Here is a 23,231-nt window from a genome sequence, read left to right as displayed (position 1 = left end):
CTTTGCCTTTCATAATTTTATACATTTCTATAAGATCCCCTCTCATTCTTCTAAATTCTAGTGAGTACAGCCCCAGACAACTCAATCTCTCCTCAAAGGCTAAGCCCCCTCATCTTGGCAATCAACCTGGTGAACTCTTCTGAACCACAATCAAAGCTGGTACATTCTTCTTCAATTAAGGAGACCAAAATTGTAGGCAGTTCTCAAGATGGAGCCTCACCAGTACCATGTTCAGTTGCAGCATGACCTCCTTGCTCCGAAATTCCACTTCTCCAGCAATGCCCAACGTTTCATTTGCCTTCCTGATCGCCTGCTGCACCTGCAAACCAATTCATGCACAAGCACTCCCAGGTCCTTCTGCATGGCCGTGTGCTGCAGGTGTTTCCCATTTAAATAATAATTTGATCTTCCATTTTTCTTTCCGAAGTGTATCATCTCCCAGTGGCCAACCATTTTAATTTTGCACTCCGCTCCTGCACTGACATGTCGGTCTATGGCCTCATGTACTGCTAAGCCAAGGCCTCCCGTAAATTGGAGGAGCAACACCTAATATTCTGTTTGGACTCTCTCTAACCGGATGGCATTGACTTCTCTGGTTTCTGCTGGACCACTCCCCGTTCTCCCCCATATCTCTGTCTCCAGCTCTCCACCCATTCTCCATTCACAGGGCCATCCCTCCTTCCCCTGTTTGCTGGTGTGCCCTTATTCACCTTTCGCCTCCTGCCTCTGGGACTGCGCTTCTCCCCACTATATTGTTCAGGCATCTGCCTACACCGTGGAAGGGCTCAAACCCGAAACATTGGTGCTGTATCTTTATTTTTGCCATATAAAGTCCACTGTTTGACCTGCTGAGCTTCTCCTGCATTGTGTTTTTATGTTCACACACAGTGCCCTGGGCTGTGTATGTAGAAGCAAAGGGTCTCATAATAAACTCCTTCACAAAATTGACATGCTTTTGAAGAAGCTGAAACATTCATGGATAGCATCTATTGCATTACAAAATCTCACTTGGTATTCCAAATTCAGACACTGTGAAAGGCCCTTCAACTCATCTTACTAGTGTCAGTTTCTTTGAATAAGTTATCGAGTTGATGTTTTACCCCAGAGCCCCACAGTCTTACACATATAATACCCTCATGAAGTGCCTGGTTCAACCATGGGCCAGTTTTTATTTAATTACGTGATTCACAAATATTTCAGAATGGTATTGATAGAGTAAATGTTTCTGTTTCTCTGGTGGAGTATTATTACACCTTAAAGACAAATACTGAACAGGTTATAAAAATATCGGAGTAGCCAAACTAAATGACAGACATTTGCATTGTAAACTTCTCCCGAGGCAGGTTTTCAAGACAATTCCCTAATAGACAAGATATTTGAAGCTATTACAAACACAACTTTATGCCTGGTGATGGTTGGTGGTTTGCATGATATTTTTCTTATCATACAATGTGCAAACTACTTTCCTTTTTAAATAAGCAGAGGAAACAGGAGTAAATGTCTGTCAGGAATAGAATATCCGCCGAGCACATATCTCGGACAATTTCTTTTATTGATTGTGAGGTACGTGTTGCTCGAAAGTGGCAGAGCCTGTCTACCCTGAGCACCTCCAGTCTTGGTAACGTTTGAGATGAAGATATTTTGGAAGACAGTTGATCATCAACCCTGTTACACGCCTGAGGTCACAACCAGGCCAGGCACATTAGAATGATTTCCTTCCAATTTGCTTTAGCAAATTTGGTTTTGTGACTTTCCGGTAAATGCTATAATTCCAGATTATTAATTAAATGAATTAAAATATCCCAGATCTGATGGGATTTGAACTTGTATTCCTAGATGATTAGTCCAGGATTCTGGATGTACACCTCAGAACTTGATCATTACGCTGCCCAGTCTTTGAAGAAGATCGTCCTATTTTTGTTTTGTCAAGCCAAGTCCTTGATGTTTCTCTCTAACACTTCCTTCATTGTACCTCGCTGTTGCTGGCTCCTAGAATCCCCTGTTTTTCTTTTCTTCCTCCCCTATTTCTCTAATTTATTCCTCTATTCCTCCTGCCCACATTACGGCCTGACAGTGAAAGATTTGCATTCCAGTCAGAGGCTACTCCCACTCTTTCCATTGGTCACCAGAGTTATCCTATCATCATGGGCGCCAGCCTTCCAACAGCCAATCAAAGAGCAGGTACACTTATCTGATTGGATGATTCTTAATAGCTTGTATCTAACCAATAATAAAAGTATTCAAAGAACAACTTCCCTTAGAAATGATTTTTGTAATGATCACCGTAGTGATTTGACTGCTTGAAGTATTCTCCAGGATAGTAAAACTTAAGCTTCTCTAATTTTTGGCTTTTCTCCAAATTCAGATTGCATTCACAGCCTCCTTCCTAATGGTTCTTTTAGCTGATGCTCCTGAATCAAATCTGGTTCATTGCACAGTACCTCCCTCGTGGGCTTGACCTCCAGCTGTTCTAAAAAAGCCATCTTGTTGTCATTCCAAACATTCCTTCTCTTGGGATCCAGGGCCATCCATCTGCACATGGAGCTGAAGTCAGACATCCTGTCGTTGAACTGACAATATTTTGCAAGTTACTGCTCACCACTTGAGGGATAGTCAGAAGAAAACTGCTTCGGACTTCTTGTAAGATGCTGCTGGTTATAATTAGGTTGGCCTACAGGCATTCATATTGGAATGGTGGAATTGCAGATTCCACACTCAAATTGGACCAGACTCTTTATCCATTTTATTTATTTCAAGGGAATAACAATTCTCTGTAATATAACAAGCCTTTAAGCACAAATGTACATCCCTAATTGTTTTGGAAAATATTACAGATCATCAGATTATTCCATTCCTTTCTGTCCATCAAGAATGTGGTTCATTGTTTGTGAGTAGGAATTTTCCCTGATGGTAGCTGTAAGTGTGATGGTTTGGCTGTGCTGATGTGTGAAATCCTCAGTGACCATTTATATTCTCTGTTTTAATGGAGTGGGTTCAGAGGGATCCCTGCAATTATAAGCTGCTTGAAGATGATAGAGAGCTAAAAATAAAAACTTGGTCTATGTTATTCTACCACACTAACAAATAATGAACATTGCGGTGAAGGCTGGTACCAGTGGATTTAAATTTGGACAAAAGTGAAATTATGCCTTTGACTAAAAGGGATTACAAACCATATCAACAAGAAAGCCAATTTAAGTGGCAACAAGAAGGTATCAAATATTTAGGGGTAAGAGTAGAAAAAGATTTAAGCAAATTATCCCCTTTTTGCTCTGGAAGACAGAGGAGGACTTTGCAAGATGGAGAGCTCCACCCATAACGTTACTGGGCAGAGTGAATTGTATCCGAATGAAGGTGATCCCAAGACTGCAATATTTTTTTCCCATTCCGTTGCCCAATTGATTTTTCAAAATGCTCAATGAATGATTCAGAAATTTTGTGGGAAGGTGGCAAAAGTCTCCATGGAAAATTAACATGGGAATAAATTAGGGGTTCCAAAACTGCCAGATTTAAAAAAAAATATTATTGGGCATTTTTCATTTTTTTCTTTTGCTTTTTATGGTTTATTTAATATCTGGGGAAGGGGGGAAAATAATTTATTTTTATCATTTTTAAATATAAATATGAATATTGTGTGATAAGCAAATGTCCTGTATCATTTGTATATATTTGTTTGAGTCTTTTAAAATAAACTATTCAAAAAGAAAAGGACTGGTACCAGTGCCATGAAGTTAAACCAACATTCACGGCAGACAATGAAACAGTGCAGTTTTGTGCAAATGTTAAGGCAAAAATAGCAAATATAAGAGTAATTTGAAATGGAGTAAATGTGTGATACAGAAGCTGGCCATTTGGCCAACTGCTCCATGCTAGTCAAGGTTCACGGTTCCTTTTATTGCCATGTAATAATAAATTAAATATGTAACATATATATTTTAACTTTTGTTTCCTGTAAGGCAAAGTTGCCCTGAGCATTGCCCCTAACAATAGGAGAAAGAGAAACAAAAGGGAGACCCTTCGGAGTTGCTGAGTGTCCGTGGATTCGTCTCCAGAACTCCTGGAGCCTCACAGACTCCTGTTCAGTTCATCGACCACCCAAGTTCTAGATCCAAACCTCCTACATGATCAGGAAGACTTCTTGCCCTCAGCACCCTCTCAAATTCTGGTGCCTGGTTCCCCTGAGCCAGTCTCCAAGCAGCCCACGGCCTCTACGGGTCCCCTGACTGCAAGTTGCCTGCAGCCTGTGCAGGTCTCTCAGCCCCTGAGCCCCTTGCTGAGCCATTGCCACGGGCACCACCCTGTAGGGTAATCTCTTCTGCTTTTCCTCAGTGGGGCGTGTTCTTCTCCTGTTTCTGGTGCCCTGCTCCCCAGAGCCTTGCACGAGCATCTTAGGCGCAGATGTCATGGTTGTGAACACCATCGGCTCCTTTAAAGCTTGTATGGAGCCACTGGCATTAGGATTGGGTGGTTGAAACCTTCAGAGCAGCATAGTATCTGCGCTCTCCCGAGATGGCACCAGCAGTAGTGCTGGCATTATGGGAGTTTGCCAGCACCGCCATTTTTTTAATAGGCTCATACCCCATACAAGTTTCCGCGCACTTATCTGATGGTGTGCTGCAGTGGAATTTCCAGACCTTGGAATTTAAAAAAAGGTTGGGAATTTATAATAAGCACACATCAAAGGCATTTTTGATGATATTTCACTTAGCCGCAGTCTGATAAAATTTGTCACTGACGGTAAAATCCAGGCCCACATTATCAATGGGGGTGCTGGAATCTGGGTCCTCTCAGTCATGGGCCATGTTTGTCCTCCAGTTGCTCCACTGATTGCGTGCAATGGCCTGAGGAACAAGCTGCTGAGCGTGTGCCAGGCTGTTGCCTGCTGGGATTATGTGACATGCCAAGCAGCAATGTCCACAGGGAAGCAAACACAACTGGCTCCTGATCTGGGGAACTACTGGTGCTGAAATGCGGAGGGACGGGACACTGGATCAGGCTGCATCCACGGAGGAAGTGGTCAGTCAGTGTTTTGGGTTGGGGCCCTCTCGACATGGATGCTTCTGACCCGCTGAGTCTCTCGGGCCTTTCTTTGTTCACTCAGAGTTACTCATCTAAATGGATAAAGAAACAGAAAGGCAGCAGGCGCTGGGATCTAAAGGAGTCAAAAAAGTAGTTGGAGGAACTCAGCAGATCAGACATCATCAATCTAGCCCATATTGCTGAATGCATTCAGCACTTCTTTGATCCAAATGGTTCACTGTTCTTGGCATTTTCTATTTCTATTTTGGATGTGGACGCGGTTGCTGTGAATGTACTAAAAGCGCGTGTTGTTTGGCATGATTCACGTGGACAAGGGCGTAAGTATGTGGGGTTTTTTTTCCCCAAGTTCCGATCATCGTGGGACAAGTGTGCAGAAATATTTACCCAAGGTTTGGAGACTGGCTCCTCTTGGAAACCTTCTTGGGATTTGGAGCCAGATTTGGCCTAAATGCAGAAGGATTAATAATTAGAGTCAAACCTCTGTAATCAAGTAACCTGCTGCCACAAGCAACTGGCAAAAAAATCATGGAAAACAAATAGTTAAAAAACACGTAAGTTTAAAATTGACCTCGCCAATCACGTAACAACCGGAAAATTCACTTATCCGGCACCTACCAATCCAGATACCAGTTTTATTGTATTATGAATGCTGTCCATTGGCAGTGATGTGCTCTGATTAGTTTGCCAACATCCAGTGTGCAGTTAAATATGAGTTTATTGTCATACACATGAGTACAATGTACAAATGTGCTGAAATTTGCACTTGCTTCAGCCACACAGGTGCAATATACTAACAGTGCAATATAAATTGAATTTCCACAATATACCAAAGCAGACTGAAGAGGGAGAATAAATCTAAAATGATAGATAAATATTCACCCTTTCTTTTCTTTGCAGGCTTTACTGCTGTCCCAAAACAAACTGAGAACTTTGATCCCAAACTTCACTTTCAACCTTGGTTTCTCCGGCAAGTTCTACCACACAGGTAAAAGCAGCATTTTTGACAGTAACCAAAGTTTCAATCCTTCCTTGTGAATGTTAACTTCATGGTGCCAATAAACATTTCTTTGTTCTGCTGATTCAGCAGTGGTGAATACCATCACCGAAGGATGTATAAATCCTCGTTTGAGTACAGTGGCTCAGCGAGGAGATCTGCTACCTCTTGGCTCCAACAGCTCAAGCCTGATCCTGACTTGGGGCACTGTGCAGAGTTTGCACGTTCTCAACGTGACCATGTGGGTTTCCTCTGAGAGCTCCGGTTTCCTCCCACATCCCATGGAGGTACGGGTTGGATGGTTATCTGGCCACTGTAACCTCCCTCTGGTGTGCAGTCACAGACTCCACACAGAAGGCATCTGAAGCCTGCATTGAGCCTGGGATGCTGGGGGCATGAGCCAGCAGTTCCAGGGCTGCATATTGGCACAGGGTGGGAATAAGAGAGCTGTTAGTGATTGAAGTAAAAAAATCACGATGCTGGAGAAACCCAGCAGGTCAAACAGTGACTTAATGCAGCAAAGATAAAGATACAGAACCAACGTTTTGGGCTTGAGCCTGTCAACAAGGTGTGTACAAAATGTAGGCATGATTAAATGATGTTGGGGAAGGTTAAGGGGAGGTCCCACAGGCAGGAAGTAAGGAGGATAAGGGAGGAAGGGCACACCAGTAAACAGGGGGAGGGGGATGGCTCTGTTACTGGAGAAGGAAGGGGGTGGCGAACTAGAGGATAGGAGATGGGGATGGGGAAGAGAGGGAGAACAGGGAGTGAGCTAATGGAGAAGTTGATGTTAACGCCATTCAGTTGGAGAGGACCCAGGCAGAATATTAGGAGTTGCAATTTTGGGTGGCCTTGGGTTGGCAGTGCACGAGGCCCTGGACAGAAATGTCTGCATTGGAGGGGTGCCAAGAGAGATTACTTAAGGTGGTATGTGAGTGGGGGGGGGGGGGGGGAGGGGATGGGGGAAAGATTGAGAAAAACTGCTCTAGATGATGTATTTATTAGAAGCATTGTTATTCAAGATTAGGGTTTGACATGATTTTCAAGATATTAAGCAGAACAGTTGAGATAACTTGAGAACAACTGTCCCAGTAGGTTTAAATTTTAAATTTTAAAAAATTGAATAGAAGTCGATTCCAGCCATTAAACCCATGTCGCCCAATAACAGGTACAAACTCGTTGAAGGGTGGGGAAAAGCCAACATAGATACAGAGAGAACGTGCAAATGCCTCACTGTCAGTGCAAGGTTCGCTGCCACTGTAATACCATTGTACTAACCTCTGTGCTAACCTTGCCGCATTTAGGGTGTTCACCTGTGGGATAAGGTCTAAAAATTAGACCCAGGCCTTTCCAGAGTTAGATAAGAACGTGGAATTGCCTTTCACTACTGGCAGGGACAATAGTTCAGTCTAAATAGATTTCGAAGAAAGGTTTTCAACGGGTCGAGCAGAATCAGCGGAAGTAAAGGAATTGTCGGCATTTCAGTTCGGAAACCTTAGTCAAACTGAATCATAGAACAGGAGCAAGGCCTCCTATCACCAGACTGTTTGTTGGGAGGGTCCCCTTGTGGTCCTGGGTGAAGGAGAGGCTGAATTTTGCTGTCAAAAACTTCAAGCTTTTGCGATGAATAATGTCAATGTGGGGGTCTCTGGATTCCTGGAAATAAAAAGATATTTGTGACTAATTGTCCCTGAATGTTAAACAATGATTCCAGCAGACACCAGTGGTCAGAGCCAAATGGGAAGATCACCAGGGACTTCTGTTGAGTGAAGCAGAGCGTGGGTAGATCTACTTTAGCTGGAGAAGATCAGCAAAGAGGTGAGGGTAATGTGGAGGAAATCAGACCGACAGGCAGCCAGAATGTTACTGTGATCATGTGGCTTTTAAAATGATCAAGCAAATATAATCCACTGTAGCCTTGCAGACAGCTTCGATGACTGCAAGGCAGTGTGTGGCAAATTCTGGTTGATTTGTGTTGTGGGCATAAAACCATAAGATATAGGAGCAGAAGTAGGCCATTCAGCCCATAAAGTCTGCTCTGATTATGAGCTGATCCATTCTCCCACTCAGCACCCACCCCCCTCCCCCAGTAACCTTTTATACACTGACTATTCAGATACCTGTCAATCTCTGCCTTCAATACACCCAACGGCCTGGTCTCTGAGGCAGCCTGTGGCTGCTGAAGAAACTGTGAAATGATCAGGGTTGTGTTGGACAGAGACCAGGGCACCAGTCTCCATGTCACCGGAACAAGAAAGGATCTGTGGGAGGAACTCGATTGGTCGAGTGGAGTCAGTGGAAGTAAAGAAATTGTCGACATTTCAGTTCGGAAACCTTCATCAAGATCGCCTCGATGGTGGGTTCCCAAGGACCATTCCTTTTTCTCCCACTGGGACTGGTTTTTTTAAATTTTTCACACTGTGAACCATATCAATCAAAATACACACAAACATTTCCCTCTTAAATATACACAGTGGAATTTTCTCCCCTTTATCCCTCCTACCTTCCCTCCCCCCTTCCCACCCCCCTCCAAACCCATTAAACGTTCAACATATACAATAAAACCATTAAACAATGTCATTACACAATGAAAGGAAATTGTGTCATCTACTTTTACACACTGGGTCTGTTCATTTTGTCATCTTCTCATTCTATCATTTTAGGGGGTGGAGATCCGCGGGAGGCCCTCACTGTTGTGTTCCATGTACGGTTCCCAAATTTGTTCAAATAATGTGACTTTATTTTTTAAATTATATGTTATTTTTTCCAATGGAATACATTTATTCATTTCTGTGTACCATTGCTGTACTCTCAGGCTCTCTTCTGATTTCCAAGTTGACATTATACATTTTTTTGCTACAGCTAAGGCTATCGTAATAAATCTTTTTTGTGCTTCATTCAGTTAGAGGCCTAATTCTTTACTTCTTGTATTACTTAGAAGAAAGATCTCTGGATTTTTTGGTCTGTGGCTTTTTGTGATTTTATTTAATACCTGATTTAGAACTTCCCAAAACTTTTTCACTTTCTCACATGCCCAAATTGCATGTACTGTTGTTCCCGTTTCCTTCTTGCAGCCCATTGGTGCAGCCCTGCAGATCGCTTTGGTCTTTGCTCCAGATTCCAGCATCCTGTGTCTCCACGCCATTCGATTCTGTCTCTCGAGTACACTCACTGGCTGAATGTCCTCGGGACTCCATGCCCGAGAGAAACCAGGACAAAAGTCCGTAAATTTAAATTCAGACCTACAGCACAGTAACAGGCTCTTACGGCCCATGAGCCGTGCCGCCCAATTACACCTGATTGACCTACAACCCCTGGTACGTTTCGAACAGTGGGAAGAAACCAGAACTGCCAGGGAAAACCCACCTTATGGACAGCGCTGGATTTGAATCCCGGTCCTGATTGCTGGTGCTGTAACTGTGACGGTAACCATACTGCCCCTTAAATCTGAGGTGAAGAGACTCTTGTCTCAATCCCCAGTGAATCCTGGGACATGGAACCTTGGGGCAGTTAAATTTAGACACGGTAACTGTTGGAAAGATATTTCTGCTCATTGACCTATAACCTCATCCTATTACTGCCCTTTTCGGATGACCAGTTTTGGATTCTGGCCACTGATCTGCTTCCGATTGTCATGTAATTACATTTGTTACTTTAATAGTCAGGAGATCTGTTCTACTCAAATGGAAAGACCCTAAACCACACATGTCAAACTCTGGCCCGCGGGCCAAATTTGGCCCACGATATAATTATATTTGGCCCGCAAGATCATATCAAAAATGTATTATAGGTGGCCTGCTGGCCGCCGCGCCAGTATAGCGCATGCACAGTAACCGCTGTGTCCCAGGGTGAGAGAGAGAGAGAAAAATCCTGGTCCTTGAAAAGTAGTGGTGGGTGGTTTTATAAACACGCTGTCGTGTCCCCCCGCCCACCCCCCCACCGCAGCGCGGCCTGGCCGGTGTCAGGGGAAGCCAAGGCCTCTTCCCAGTGCCCGGAACCCCAGTGGCACAGGGTTTCTTGGAGCTGCAGATGGAGTCGGGACGCCGGAGGGAAGATTGGGGCTCCCCGCCGGGCGATGGGGGTGCCGGCCATCCTGCGCCTTCCCACCGGACCAGCGGCGGGTGTCCGGAATACACGTGGAGAGCGAGGCTGGTCGGGCAGGTAGGGTGGAACCCCCCGCCCATCTCGGGAGTGGCGTGGGCTGGATCGGGATTAGCCACGCTCACCTGCTCCTCCACCGCTGACCGGGATCCCAGCGCGGTCCTGAGCGCGGAGACTGCCCTGGAAAGGACCTGGGACACCGGCACGGAAAGAAAAGGGGATCCGGGAGAAACTCAGCAGGTCAAGGGGGGGTCCGGGAGAAACTCAGCAGGTCAAGGGGGGGGGGGGTCCGGGAGAAACTCAGCAGGTCGAGGGGGGTCCGGGAGAAACTCAGCAGGTCAAAGGGGGATCCGGGAGAAACTCAGCAGGTCAAGGGGGGTCCGGGAGAAACTCAACAGGTCAAGGGGGGTCCGGCAGAAACTCAGCAGGTCAAGGGGGGTCCGGGAGAAACTCAGCAGGTCAAGGGGGGTCCGGCAGAAACTCAGGGGGTCCTGAACTCGCCAGGACCGTTGCCCACTCCCCCTCCCTGCCGTAGGCTGACCCGCGACTCACGGTGACGGGGCCGCTGATCCGCCGAGATGCCGCCCTGCAGCGAGAGCCGATGCCCCCGCACGGTTGTTGTCCAACCCGATCGCCCGCAAACCCCGCCCTCCCGCACACAGGCCTGAGTAAGTATTATGAACTTTAATCTCAGGATAAATTTCATGTCACAGTGATAAATATATTCCTGGTTAAAAAAGGTCCTGCACCTGGATACAAGCTCATTAGGCATAAAACTTGAAAAGTGTGTAAATCAAAGGATATCTGTACCAATGGAAAAGGGGGATGGCAAATAACCCTGCTATGCCCACAATCAGTCACCCATTTAATTGTTTCAGGAATCATGTTATTCTCCCACATTCTCTATAGCCCTCAGATTTTACTATTCGACAGCACACTAGCAACATTTGACAAATCCTCGAAAGAGAAATATTATTTATTGAATATTTTATTTCTCATTTGTTAATGCTTCTGGAAAGAGTTTATCCAAAACTATTATTAAACATTTATTTTAATAAGAAAAAGTTTAACATTACATATGTTGAAAGAAGAGAAAACATGCAGATGTTGTTGAAAATTTTCAATAAATATTTAGTTCGGCCCTCGACTTAGTCCAAGTTTTTAATTTTGGCCCTCCGTGAATTTGAGTTTGACACCCCTGCCCTAAACCATCCACTACGTTTCAGTCATTTTCCCAAACTCGAGCAGGTTTAAATTTAGAAAAGAATGGAAGTAGTACTATTGACCCTTTGGTTAAATTTGAAGAAACATGGAGACCACTTATTCAACATTTTCATGTGACGCAAGTCGATCCGTTCCAGATCCTCTTCAATTATTTTTTTTGTGAGTGTAGAGAGGCTGAATTAACCATAAAATAATTGTTTAACCGCTGAAACACAGTTGGCCCAGCTTTTGGTTTGATATATGACTACCAAAGAAAATACTGAACCTTCCAACCTCGTAACCCTCTACGTTCCTTTCATCCATCAGCTTGTCTAAGAGTCTGTTAAATGCCCCTACATCTTGTCTTGTTTTAGTAACTCCTTTTTAATGTTGCTGATGCATTTTAAACTAATTCAAGACTTGACTGTGAATTGGAGAAAAGGCGGAGGTTTCTGAAACAAGGCATTTGTTGATAATGTGACAACCAGATGTTTTTGCTGGAAGAGAATAAGAAATATGGAAAATATGGTTTTCCCTTCCAGTGCAGCGATAATGATCCCCCTCAACATGTTGGACACAGTAGGATGGGGTTTGTACTGCCACATCTGGCCTGTGCACCGACAGGAAGTTAACACCTGCCCCACATCTGTTTAAAGAATACTTGCCAATACAATAGGTCTTCCATACGTTATTCCAGGATGGAAGTTCAGACCATAGCACTTCCTATGGGCTTTGGTTCTTTTAAACCGAAAGCATTTCCCAAATTGGTCGTTGAAAAGATTTGTTGGAGTTGCAAGCAGATTATCCACAGATATGTGGAGTCAGATGGAGATTGGATGCACTAGGTGCTAAAGTGTAAAAAGTTTGGAGAAAAAAAAGTGGAGATCATTGGGACCGACTTAGAAAGAGAAATTTTCCATTGCTGTGGCATCCAAATACTGCCCCCTGCTGTTTATCAACTTGGCTTCGATCCTGACCTCTGCTGTCTGTGGACTTTGCATGATCTCACCATGACTGCTCGGGCTTCCTTGGGTAATTTCCATGACCCAAGGGGTAATTGGGCTGCTAGAAACTGCCTCCCACTGCAGATGAGTGACAACAGGTTGAAGAGTTACATAAGAAATGGGAGCAGGAGTCAGCTATCCTGCCCGTCGAGCTTGCTTCACCATTCAATAGCCCCTTTCACATTTGCAAGTGAACTCAGGAATTAACCTTTAAAGTGTCTAGAGTGAAAACAAAATCAGCTCAACGACGGCATCAGATGACGTCATCTCACGCCGGGGATTGACGGCCTCAACCCCTAGTACAATCCCCGGTGTCTGCAGATGCCAGCATTGCAATCAGGCAAGTGTGAAACAGGCAATTGCATTGTGGGATTGAAATGACCCCAAGTTTTTGCATGAGTTCAGGAACATGAAGGAAGAAAAGGTTAGAATGAAGGTATAAACTTTGCCGTGGGAAAGTCGCAGCAGGAGAGAGAAATAAAAAGCAAAATAGCAGACAATTTTTAAACAGCGTGGGAAAGCTGGTAGTGCTATAGCACACAATTTATAAAGACTGTGGGAAAAAGCAATGGTGGCCTGTCTTCCCAGAATACCATGAGGGAGGGAAACCCCTCCATGAATGTTCCGTGAATCCAGCCAGGCATACAGTCCTTTCTCTGCCGCATGGCATTCTGGGAGAGTAGGTCTGCCATCGCTTTTCCCCTACAGTTTTTATAAATTGTACGTGATAGTGCTACCAACTTTCCTAGTTATATAAATTGAGCACTATAGCGCCCCCAACTTTCTCACCGTGTTTAAAAATTGTCCGCTATTGCTATTTATTGCTCGCACTTTCCCACAGTCTCTTATAAAGGTTTATATTGTTCAGCAAAACATCAACAACAGGGCTGAAGGGCTCATACTGTGCTGTATATAAAGCTTAATCAAGTTATAATTAGGCATGATTAATGACATCACTGGTAGAAGGTATAACAGTCCTAACCCTGGGGATAACTCTTTGCAAGAGTGAAAGCATTCACTGTCCCAGTTAGGAGTGGTCGATTGTGAAAAGCCAAACCCCCATTCTTATCCCAGAACACTGAATGACCAATTTAGTGGGATGCAAGTGTGAAAGGGGCTATAGTGATCACAGCTGAACTGATGAGAGGCTAATCTCCACCCACCTGCCTTTTCCCCATATCCCTTAATTCCCCTATTTTGTGAAAATCTATCCACCCCTGCCTTAAATATATTTACTGAGGTCGCCTCCACTGTTTCAATGAGCAGAGAATTCCACAGATTCTCTACCCTCTGGGAAAAGCAGTTCCTCATTATCTCCGTCCTAAATCTACGACCTTGAATCTTGAGACCATAGCCCCTAATTCTAGTCTCCCCCACCAAAAGAAACAATTTATCTACCTCTATCCTATCTATGACTTTCATAATTTTATGTGTTTCTATAAAATCCCCTCTCATTCTACTAAATTCATGATATGACATTGTTGGAGAGTTGTTAAAACAAACTTGTTCGATGTTTGGATGCAAAAGGCTATACACAGCAGCATGAGAGGGCCTGCAGAAGGCAAAGTAGAAAAGGAGAGCTGAGAGACAACGTGAAAGATGATATGGATGAGAGTTTGAAAGGAAAGTGTGGAGCAGGAAGGTGAAAGGAGCCTGAAGGCCGTAAACAGGAATGGCATGTAGTGGATATTGGCCGAAAGATGAGAGGTGGTTGAGTGGTGACCTCTCCCCTAAAGGCAGCTGAAGCTAAAGGAAGCGAGCACTCTGTGGATTCCCTTGAGCCTCTGCTTAGTGCAAGTTTCATTGTATGAAATAATTTGTAACTTGATCTGGGTTGGTGGAGCGAGGCTGTTTCCAGGTACATTAGTCTGAAACCAGAGCAGACAGAGACGTTTCTGCCGAAAAATCGCAAGTTTTCAGAGACCGATCAGAGATCTGACCTTTGGTTTCCAGGGGAAGGTCGGAAAGAAGCCCACCAGCTTTGCAGGAGTGGTGACAAAGTTGAGCGCAGAGGAGGGAGGCCATTTGGCCCACCTAACCTATCCTTTCGTGGTAATTTGATCTCTTTCGTCACTGTGTCACAGTACCTCCCTGACCCCACACACACACACACACACACACACACACACACACACACACACACACACACACACACACACACACACACACACACACACACACACACACAACTGTTCATGAGGACTGAGAAGAAAAGGGGAAAGAAGCCAGAATAAAAGGGTGGGCACGCGATGACAGGTGATTGAGGAATCCAGGTGGGACGGGGAGTTGGGGGGAGATGAAAGCAAAAGGTTCTAGCATTTTGTGTGTCCCTGTGGGAGGAGAAAGGTTCCGTATTTTAGGAGTGGAAGAGCAATTTGTCAGGTTTATGAAGTGTAGAGATTTTAAACATCGGCAATGTATCTTTGTCTCCTATAGATGTTAAAATGATCAGCTGAGTTCCTCCAGCATTTACTTCAATCGCAGCATCTGCAGCTTATCGTGTTTCACTTAGACATACATACAACACGGTAACAGGCCATTTCAGCCCACAAGTCTGGTCCCTCCAATTGACCTACGACCCTGGTCTGTTTTGAATGGTGGGAGGCAACTGGAGCACCTCAAGGAAACCCATGAAAACTCCTTGTAGGCAGTGCCGGATTCAAACCCCGATCCTAGTTGCTGGTGTTGTAACAGCGTTGGCTAACTGCCCAATGATGGAGATGGATAGGACAAAGGGAATTTTGAAGAGAGGTTCCCCTGAGTACCTTTACTGTTGTCATTTCCATTTATCTAATGCTCTTTCACCCTCTGATCGTTTGGATGAAGCTTCTTTTCTATCCCTATACAATTCCATTAAAACTGCACTGATGACTTAGCTGGCCATCTGCCAACTTGTCCTTGTGCACACTCTTTGTAGACCAGAGTGGTCATTACAGCAGCATCTTTGCAAGACCTTTTCCCTTCATCCCATTCCCTTTCCTTTCCATCTCAAAGTGACTACTAAAAATGATTCCACCCCTCCCAGTGGATGGCTCGAGCTTGCTGTGTCTGAAGGCAGCTTTCTATATCTTTCTCTTGCCCTCTCAGTTGTGGGAAGGCCATAAAATTGGCAGAGAGGATCATTGGAGTCTCTTCCTCTGCCCCCCCCCCACCTTTGGCCACTGACATGATCTACTGGGATCATTGTCTGAAGAGGACCCCTTCCACTCCACACACAGTATCTTCCAGCTACTCCCATGGGGAAGAGATCCAGGAGGATCAAAGCCAGCATCACCAGGCAGAGGAACATCTTCTTCCCACGGGCAGTGAGAATGCTGAACGACCAAAGGAACCGCTCGCACTAACTCTGACTTTCATATTCATGAAACAATATTTGCTTATTTATTTGTCTTCTTGTATATGAATTATTTGTTCTGCATATATATTGTTTGATTGTATGTGTGGTTGTGTGTCTGCATGTTTTGCACTGAGGACTGGAGAACGTTGTTTCATCAAGATGTATTTATACAATCAGATGTCAATAAACTGGACGTGATATAGTCCACTTAACACATAACACTTTAAGTAATCCCTATGCCATCAGTTCTCTGTGATTAGTAAGGGATTGCTTAAGGTGGTATGTGGATGGAAAGAAAAAGATGGAAAACCACTGTTTTAATCGTACCTAATTGACTCGTTATGTGCACGGTTTCATAACTCCAAAGGAAATGGGCCAATGACAATTTTTCTCAAGCAAAATATTTCAGTATCAATTGGGTCTAGAGCAGTGATTCTCAACCTTCCCTTCCCACCCATATCCCACCTTAAGCAATCCCTTACTAACCACAAAGCTCTGATGGTATAGGGATGATTTAATGTGGTATGTGGAAAGAAAAAGGTTGAGAACCACTGGTTTAATGTCTATCTTTACTCAGACCTTTGTGCAATGCATTTTTGTCTCAGTTAGCCAGCTATGTGTTGAAGCCACACTGAGAGGCTCTGGGGCACCAAGTGCTGAGCTGATGGCCCAATGCACTGCTGAGGGAATGGCACACCATCTGAAGGACAGCACTTTGAATGATGTGTTGCACTGCCTCTTCTGCACTTCTGTCTGTCGCCTCCCTTCACTTTCTTTGGAGGACGTAACCGATCTAACTTTAAACAAGAACAAGGGATCCTTCCTGGTATCTCAACCAATATTTACGCCTCACTCGCCCTACCTGACCCTCTGGTTGTTCTTGCTTTATTTATGTGGGAGCTTCCTTTGCATGTTGATGGCTACATTTCATCCATAGCGATGGTGTTCATATTTATTGTAGATGTTGTATACATTGTACAAGTAAGATACTTTACAAATGTGCAGTTACAGAGAGATCATTTGGGGCAGAGCAAAGCAGGATATTTTGGGGTTCATTCAATAATGACAGGAGAGAAACGGTCCTTGAATCTAGTGGTTCATAATCTCATACTCCTGATGGGTGGGGGATAAAGTAAGTGTGGCCGGGCTGGGATGACCCTTTTAACACGTTGGCTGCTTTTCCGAGGCAGGGGAGTGTGTGATGGAGTCAACGGAGGGAAGGGGGTGTGTGATGGAGTCGACAGAGGGAAGGGGGTGTGTGATGGAGTTGACAGAGGAAAGGGGGGGGTGTATGATAGAGTTGACAGAAGGGGGTGTGTGATGGAATCGATAGAGGGGAGGGGTTGTAATGAGTCAATAGAGGGGAAGGCGAGGTGTGATGAAGTCAGTGGAAGGGAGGGGGGGGCTGTGTAATGTGATCAATAAAGGTGAGGGGGATGTGTGTGACAGTCTGATCCACGTTCACATCCCTCTGCAGTTTGTTGAGGTTTCGGGCAGAATGCTTTCCGTCCCCTGCAGTGGTGTGATCAACGATGCACCAGTAGAGGTTTGCGGGCCTGCGGAGGTTGGAAGAGATGCAGGTGACGGGCTGAATTTTTGCAGACTTCTGAGGATGTAAATTCCTGCAGCAGGGAGGCAGTTTGAGGGAGCTCCCTCTAACAAGTCCTTCCAACAGGGACTAGGTGGCTGCACTTCCTCCATTGTGGTCGCAAGTACCTATTGGCGAAGCAAGTTGAAGGTAACAGTAAAGGCAATAAGGAAATGCAGCTTTCCCTGCCATTGATTTTAAGGGTTTGGTTCGGGCATAGTGGGAGGGGAAGTTGGGACTGGCTTAGTCCTTGCTAACCATGTTTCCCTGCAGGGGCCAGCGAGGAGGACGAAGGCGATGACATGCTGCTAAAACACAGGAAAGAGTTCTGGTGGTTCCCCCACATGTGGAGCCACATGCAGCCACACCTCTTCCACAACGAGTCTGTCTTGGCCGACCAGATGAAGCTCAACAAGCAGTTTGCACTGGTACGTTGCTCAGTTTAAGTTAGTTTGTCACATTATCCCTAGTACAGTCAGGGGTTTTTTAGCAAGTAGCGGGCCAGCCGGTTACTTTAACATTCATACAGCTGTGTGAAGTGGAACATGATCTCTGTTTTAGAGATGTACAGTGAACTTGCATTCAGTGGTGCTTGCTCTCTGGTAGTGCCCCTCGCTTTATGGACCTGGGTTCAATCCTCAACTCCAGTGCTGTCTCTGTGAGTTTGCATGTTCTCCCTGTGACCCAGAGTATTTGGAAGGAACCATAAAGGTTGCCTGGCTAGAACAGTCACCACTACAATCAATTAGAATAAAATAAAACAAGGAGACAGATATCCAGAGGGTCACACACTCAGGTCAATGCGGAATTTCTGGTTGGACCTTGCAAGCGAACAGTGAGCTGTGGAGCTTTACAGCAGAGAAACAGGCCTTTCAGCCCAACATGTCTCTGCCGACCGTTGTGGACCAGAGTGAGTCCCTTTTGCCCCAAATCTCTCAGTGGGGCGGGGGGGGGAGGGAGATCGCTTACCAGCCCCTTCCCGATTCCTATCCACATACCTGCTTGAATGTGATTTAAACATTGTAAATGTACATGACTCATTCTATCTATGTACTAGCCACCCCCAGTTTAAAAATGTTGCCTCCAAATTTTTTCCCTCACCCTATGCCCTCCAGTTAGAGCATGGAACATTACAGCACAGAACAGGCCTTTCCTCCCATGATGTTGTGTAAACCTACTTCACAACAATCTAACCCTTCCCTCCCTCACACCTATAACCCTCTTTTTGTTTTAAATCCATGTGCCCACCACTGAGTCTTTTGAATACCCTTATTATCCGAACCTCCACCAGCAATGCATTCCAAACTGCCACCACTGTCTGTGTAAAATAATTTACCTCTGACATCTCCCCCAAACCTTTCTCCACTCACCTTAAATTGATGTCCTCTAGTATTGTTGTTACCGTGGGGGAAAAATAGGTGTTGGCATCCATCCTCTCCAAGCCCCTCATTGTCATGTGCGCCACTATTGGTTCATCTTTCATCCTCCATCACTCCAAAGAGAAAATCTTGAGCTCTGTCAAGCTTGTTGCATAAGACATGCTCTCCAATCTATTCCACCTCCTGGGAAATCTCCCCTGCAAAATCTTTCAGGCTTTGCTGCAATAATTTCTCTACCGCTTTCTTAAGGTTTGTTTTAGATTCTGCTACCCTGGGGAAAAAGACTCACCATTCACCCTTTCCTCACCTGTCATGGTTTTATGTACCTTTGTAAGAATCCCTTTAATCTCCTACATTCTAGGAATAGAAGTCCAAGCCGATCCAGTCTCTCCTTGTATCTTGAGCCCTCCAGTCTTGGTAAAATTGGAATTATAAAGGGCGATATTTGGCTTGAGAATGCACAGAGATTGTTGAGAGGACGAGGAACACATTTCAGATTTATTGTCAGAGTACATACATGGCATCACATACAACCCTGACATTCTTTTTCCTGTGGGCCAGGCAGAATTGCCACTAATTGGTAGTGGGAAAAAATCCACACAACATATATATGTAAATAATTAAAGAAATGTAAACAAACAGACTGTGTAATTCAGAGAGAAAAAAAGTCAATGAAGTCCAAGTCTAAGAGTTTGTCGTTGAGGAGTCTGATGGTGGAGGGGTAGCAGCTGTTCCTGAACCTGGTGGTGCGAGACTTGTGGCACCGATACCTCTTTCCTAATGGCAGCAGCGAGAACAGAGTGTGTGCTGGGTGGTGTGGGTCTTTGATGATTTCTGCTGCTCTCCGACAGCAACATTCCCTATAGATGTTCTCGATGTTTAACCTGCTATGTCCTAGGCTGTGTCCACTACCTTTTGCAGGGTTTGCGCTCTGGGGCACTGGTGTCCCTGTACCAGACCACGATGCAGCCAGTCAGCACACTTTCCACCATACATCTGCAAAAATTTGCCAGGGTTTCTGATGTCATCCCAAACCTCCTGAGGAATTAGTGACGCTAATGAGCCTTCTTCACAAAGCCATTATGTGACACAAGTCAGATTCAGTTGAGGCTCTTGTGTGAGGGTAAATGCTGATGTTCTGAAAGAACATAAGAAATAGGAGCAGGAGTCGGCCATCTGGCCTGACGAGTCTGCTCCGCCATTCAATTTGATCATGGTTGATCTGACGATGGGCTCATCTCCACCTACCTGCCTTGTTCCCATACCCCTTAATTCCCTTATTGTGTAAAAATCTATCCAACCTTGTCTTAAATATATTTACTGAGGTCAATGGGCAGCAAATTCCACAGATTATCCACCCTCTTGGAAAAGCAGTTCCTCCTCATCTGCATTCTAAAGCACTGACCCCTAGTACTGGTCTCCCCCACCAATGGAAACAACTTATCTACCTCAATCTTATCTATGCCCTTAATAATTTTATAAGCTTTTATAAGTTCCCCTCTCATTCTTCTAAATACCAGCGAGTACAGTCCCAGACAACTTAATCTCTCCCCAAAGGCTAACCCCCTCATCTCTGGAATCAATCTAGTAAAACTCGTCGGCACTTCCTCCAAAGCCAGTACGTCCTTTGTCAAGCAAGGAGACCAGAACTACACTCAATTCTCCAGGTGCAGCCTCACCAATACCCTGTACAGTTGCAGCATAGCCTCCCTGCTCCTAAATTCAACCCTCCTGGCAATGAAGGCCAATGCAGCCCAACCCCTTGGGGAATGTGTGGCTGAGGAGCAATGGGAAAGGTTTTGTTTGCCTGCCAAGGGCAGTAACATTCGGGAGGGACCAGAACACTGAAGTGCAAGCACTTAATTACACAGTAAGTAGCAGAGTTGGAGATGCTTGAGCCAAACCTGATAATCTGTGTGAACTGCATTGAATTACAAAGAATGATAAATTCTAGATCGTTTATTATTATCATACATTGTAAAGTACAACTGGAAGAGCATTCTTCAGTCCTTGGTGTAAAAACATGCAAACACATAAATATACAAGCAATGTATATGCTGTATTTATTTATTTTTGCTAAATAAATAGTAGAGTCTCAGAGAGTTTGTATGAGCAGTTCATCAGTCATTCAGCATTCTCACTGCCCATGGGAAGAAGCTGTTTCTCAGCCTGATGGTTGACTCTGATACTTCTGTCCTGAATCTCTTCCCCGACGGGGTGGAAGGGGTCCTCAATGATTTTGCGCACCCTCTTCAGACAATGATCCCGGTAGATCACATCGATGGGAGGTGGGAGACTCCAGTGATCCTCTCTGTTGCTCTTATAGCAGCCATTACCACACTGTGATGCTCCTGTAGAAAGTTGACAAGATGGTGGCTGGTATCCTTGCCCGCTTCAGTCTTCTTAGGAAGTGCAGCACCTTCCTGAAGAATGAGGTGATGTTGTGTGTCCATGATAGGTCATTAGTTAAGTGAACTCTAAGGAACGAGATGCTGTCTACTCTCTCCACTTCAGAGTTATCAATGTGTATTGGAGGGTGATTGTCTCTGGTCATCCTGAAGTCCATGATCATTTCCTTTGTCTGGTCCACGTTGAGTCTTAGGTTGTTATTGTGCACCATGTCACGAGATTTTCCACCTCTTCTCTGTAGTTGGACTCATTGCTGTTGCTGATGAGGTCAACGACTCATGCCATCTGCAAACTAATAAGTGGCAAATTTATGGGGAGCATTGAGAAACCAAGGAACAGCAAATCCTTGGTTATGACCCATGTCAGTGAGGTGAATTTATCCCATTGGAAGACAAGTAATGGCGTGTATGAAGGTGATTGTCAGAAGCATCCAAGAACACATGCAAAACAAAGTAGGAGAAGAACACCCTGTAGTCTACTCCACTATTTAGTAAGATCATGGCTCATCAGCTTATTACCCTTGAGTCCTCCTTCCCATCTACTCTGGTAATCCTTCACCTCAATGATCTATTTAGATTTGCCTTAAAAATATTTGACTCTGCTTCTGCCTCTCCTTGCAGAAGGGGGTTCCAAAATGGCAAAATCCTTTGAGAGAAAATGTTGCCTAATTTCTACTTTAATCATAAGATCACAATATAGAGCACCATTTCACCATGAGCCCACTCTCTGGCCATCACCCCATAGCCCATGACACCCTGTCTAATGTGTCAATCTCTGTCTTAAACCAACAACCTTGCTTCCACAGCCTCTTGTGACCACAAGTTCCACAGACTCACGACCCTCTGGCTAAAGAAATTTCTTTGCATCTCTGTTTTAAATGGGCGCCACTTTATCCTGAAGTTGTGCCTTTAATTTTAATTTCTGACCCTTTACTTTTAATTCTCCCCCCTTCACAACATCAACAGGTCAAGGCCTCTCAGGTCCAGAAATGTTTCAGTCAAGCCCCCTCCCTCGTCTAAACCCCAGTCTGCCCCATCGGTCCTCGTATGACAACCTGTCTGCTCCAGTTATCGGTCCAGTAAATCATCTCTGAACTACTTCCATTTAATTAATGTTCTTCTGTAACTAAGGAGAGCAAAGCTACATGTTTGCAGAAGGGGTATCACAGATTAGAATGGGGTATCATTTGTGAGATGATCAAAATGCTTTAAAATGTAATGTGTTTTTGTTCCAGTGGAATGCCCAAGTGCCTTAGACTGTGTGGAAATGTCAAAGCAGACTGGGTGTTATTTAAGAAAATGACCCTTTCACTAATTTCAGGAAATGAATATGATAACTTTGTGGCTGCATCACTGGAATTGAACTCCAGAGGTCTAGGTGACTGACCTGGCCACAAGTTCAGCTCCCATCACCTGGGAAAGTTAAAGTGGATCAGGAGTAAAAGAGCGAGTATCTGTGATGGTGACTGTGTAAAAACTTGTATGGTTCACTAATGTCTAGTTGCCTTAACTGTATGTGGACAACAGGAGAACATCCCACATTGTGATTATAGGGCCACATTCATTTCCACATTCAAGCCATCTCTGGATAATACATGTAGATTGGTTAAACTGCTGATCGCTACTCTTCCCAGTAACACTTCTGTTCTCGCTGCAGCCATCAGGAAAGAGGTATCGGGGCCACAAGACTTGCCCCACCAGGTTCAGGAACAGCTGCTCCCCCTCCAACATCAGACTCCTCAACAAACTCAATCAGGGACTCATTTAAGGACTCTTACTTGTGCACTTTATTGACTTTTTTTCTCTCTCTGTGTTACAGTCAATTTTTGACATTTATTTACATATGTGCATTGAGAACAGGTTTTTTTGCACATCCATTAAATGATCATTTTGTCTGCCCTACATGAAAAAGAATCTCAGGGTTATATGTGATGTACTCTGGCAATAAATCTGAAATTTAATAGAATGAAAGTTAGAGCAGTGGTTCTCACTCTTTTTTTCACTCATGTAACACCTTAAGTAATCCCTTAGCATCAATGACATAAGATGCCTTGGAACTAAATTCCACGTTAACCGTGCAGAAGAAGACTCTTTGGGATGCACTCCACAAAAAGGAATATTCTGTTAAATTGTCCATTAATTGCCCATCTGAAGTTTCCAACCATGTCTCAGAATGT

The 23,231-nt window shown here is 44.6% G+C and overlaps 1 protein-coding gene across 17 annotated transcripts in view; it reads left to right on the top strand.

Annotated features, from left to right (window-relative positions):
* ndst2a (N-deacetylase/N-sulfotransferase (heparan glucosaminyl) 2a) overlaps positions 1–23,231 on the top strand; it is a 287,537-nt gene that overhangs the window by 227,821 nt on the left and 36,485 nt on the right. For all 17 annotated transcript variants that reach the window (XR_011340167.1, XM_069885376.1, XM_069885368.1 and 14 more), the window contains 2 exons: positions 5,938–6,025; positions 17,541–17,695. Coding sequence is in view for 16 of the 17 variants with exons in the window: in XM_069885376.1 (XP_069741477.1) it covers positions 5,938–6,025; positions 17,541–17,695 (243 nt within the window). In the remaining variant the exon portion in view is untranslated. The remainder of the gene's footprint in view (positions 1–5,937; positions 6,026–17,540; positions 17,696–23,231) is intronic.

This window comes from Narcine bancroftii, chromosome 6, assembly GCF_036971445.1.
Source record: "Narcine bancroftii isolate sNarBan1 chromosome 6, sNarBan1.hap1, whole genome shotgun sequence".
Lineage (NCBI taxonomy): Eukaryota > Metazoa > Chordata > Chondrichthyes > Torpediniformes > Narcinidae > Narcine > Narcine bancroftii.
Note: the sequence above shows the minus strand (reverse complement) of the source record. Positions and strands in the feature narration are given on the sequence as shown.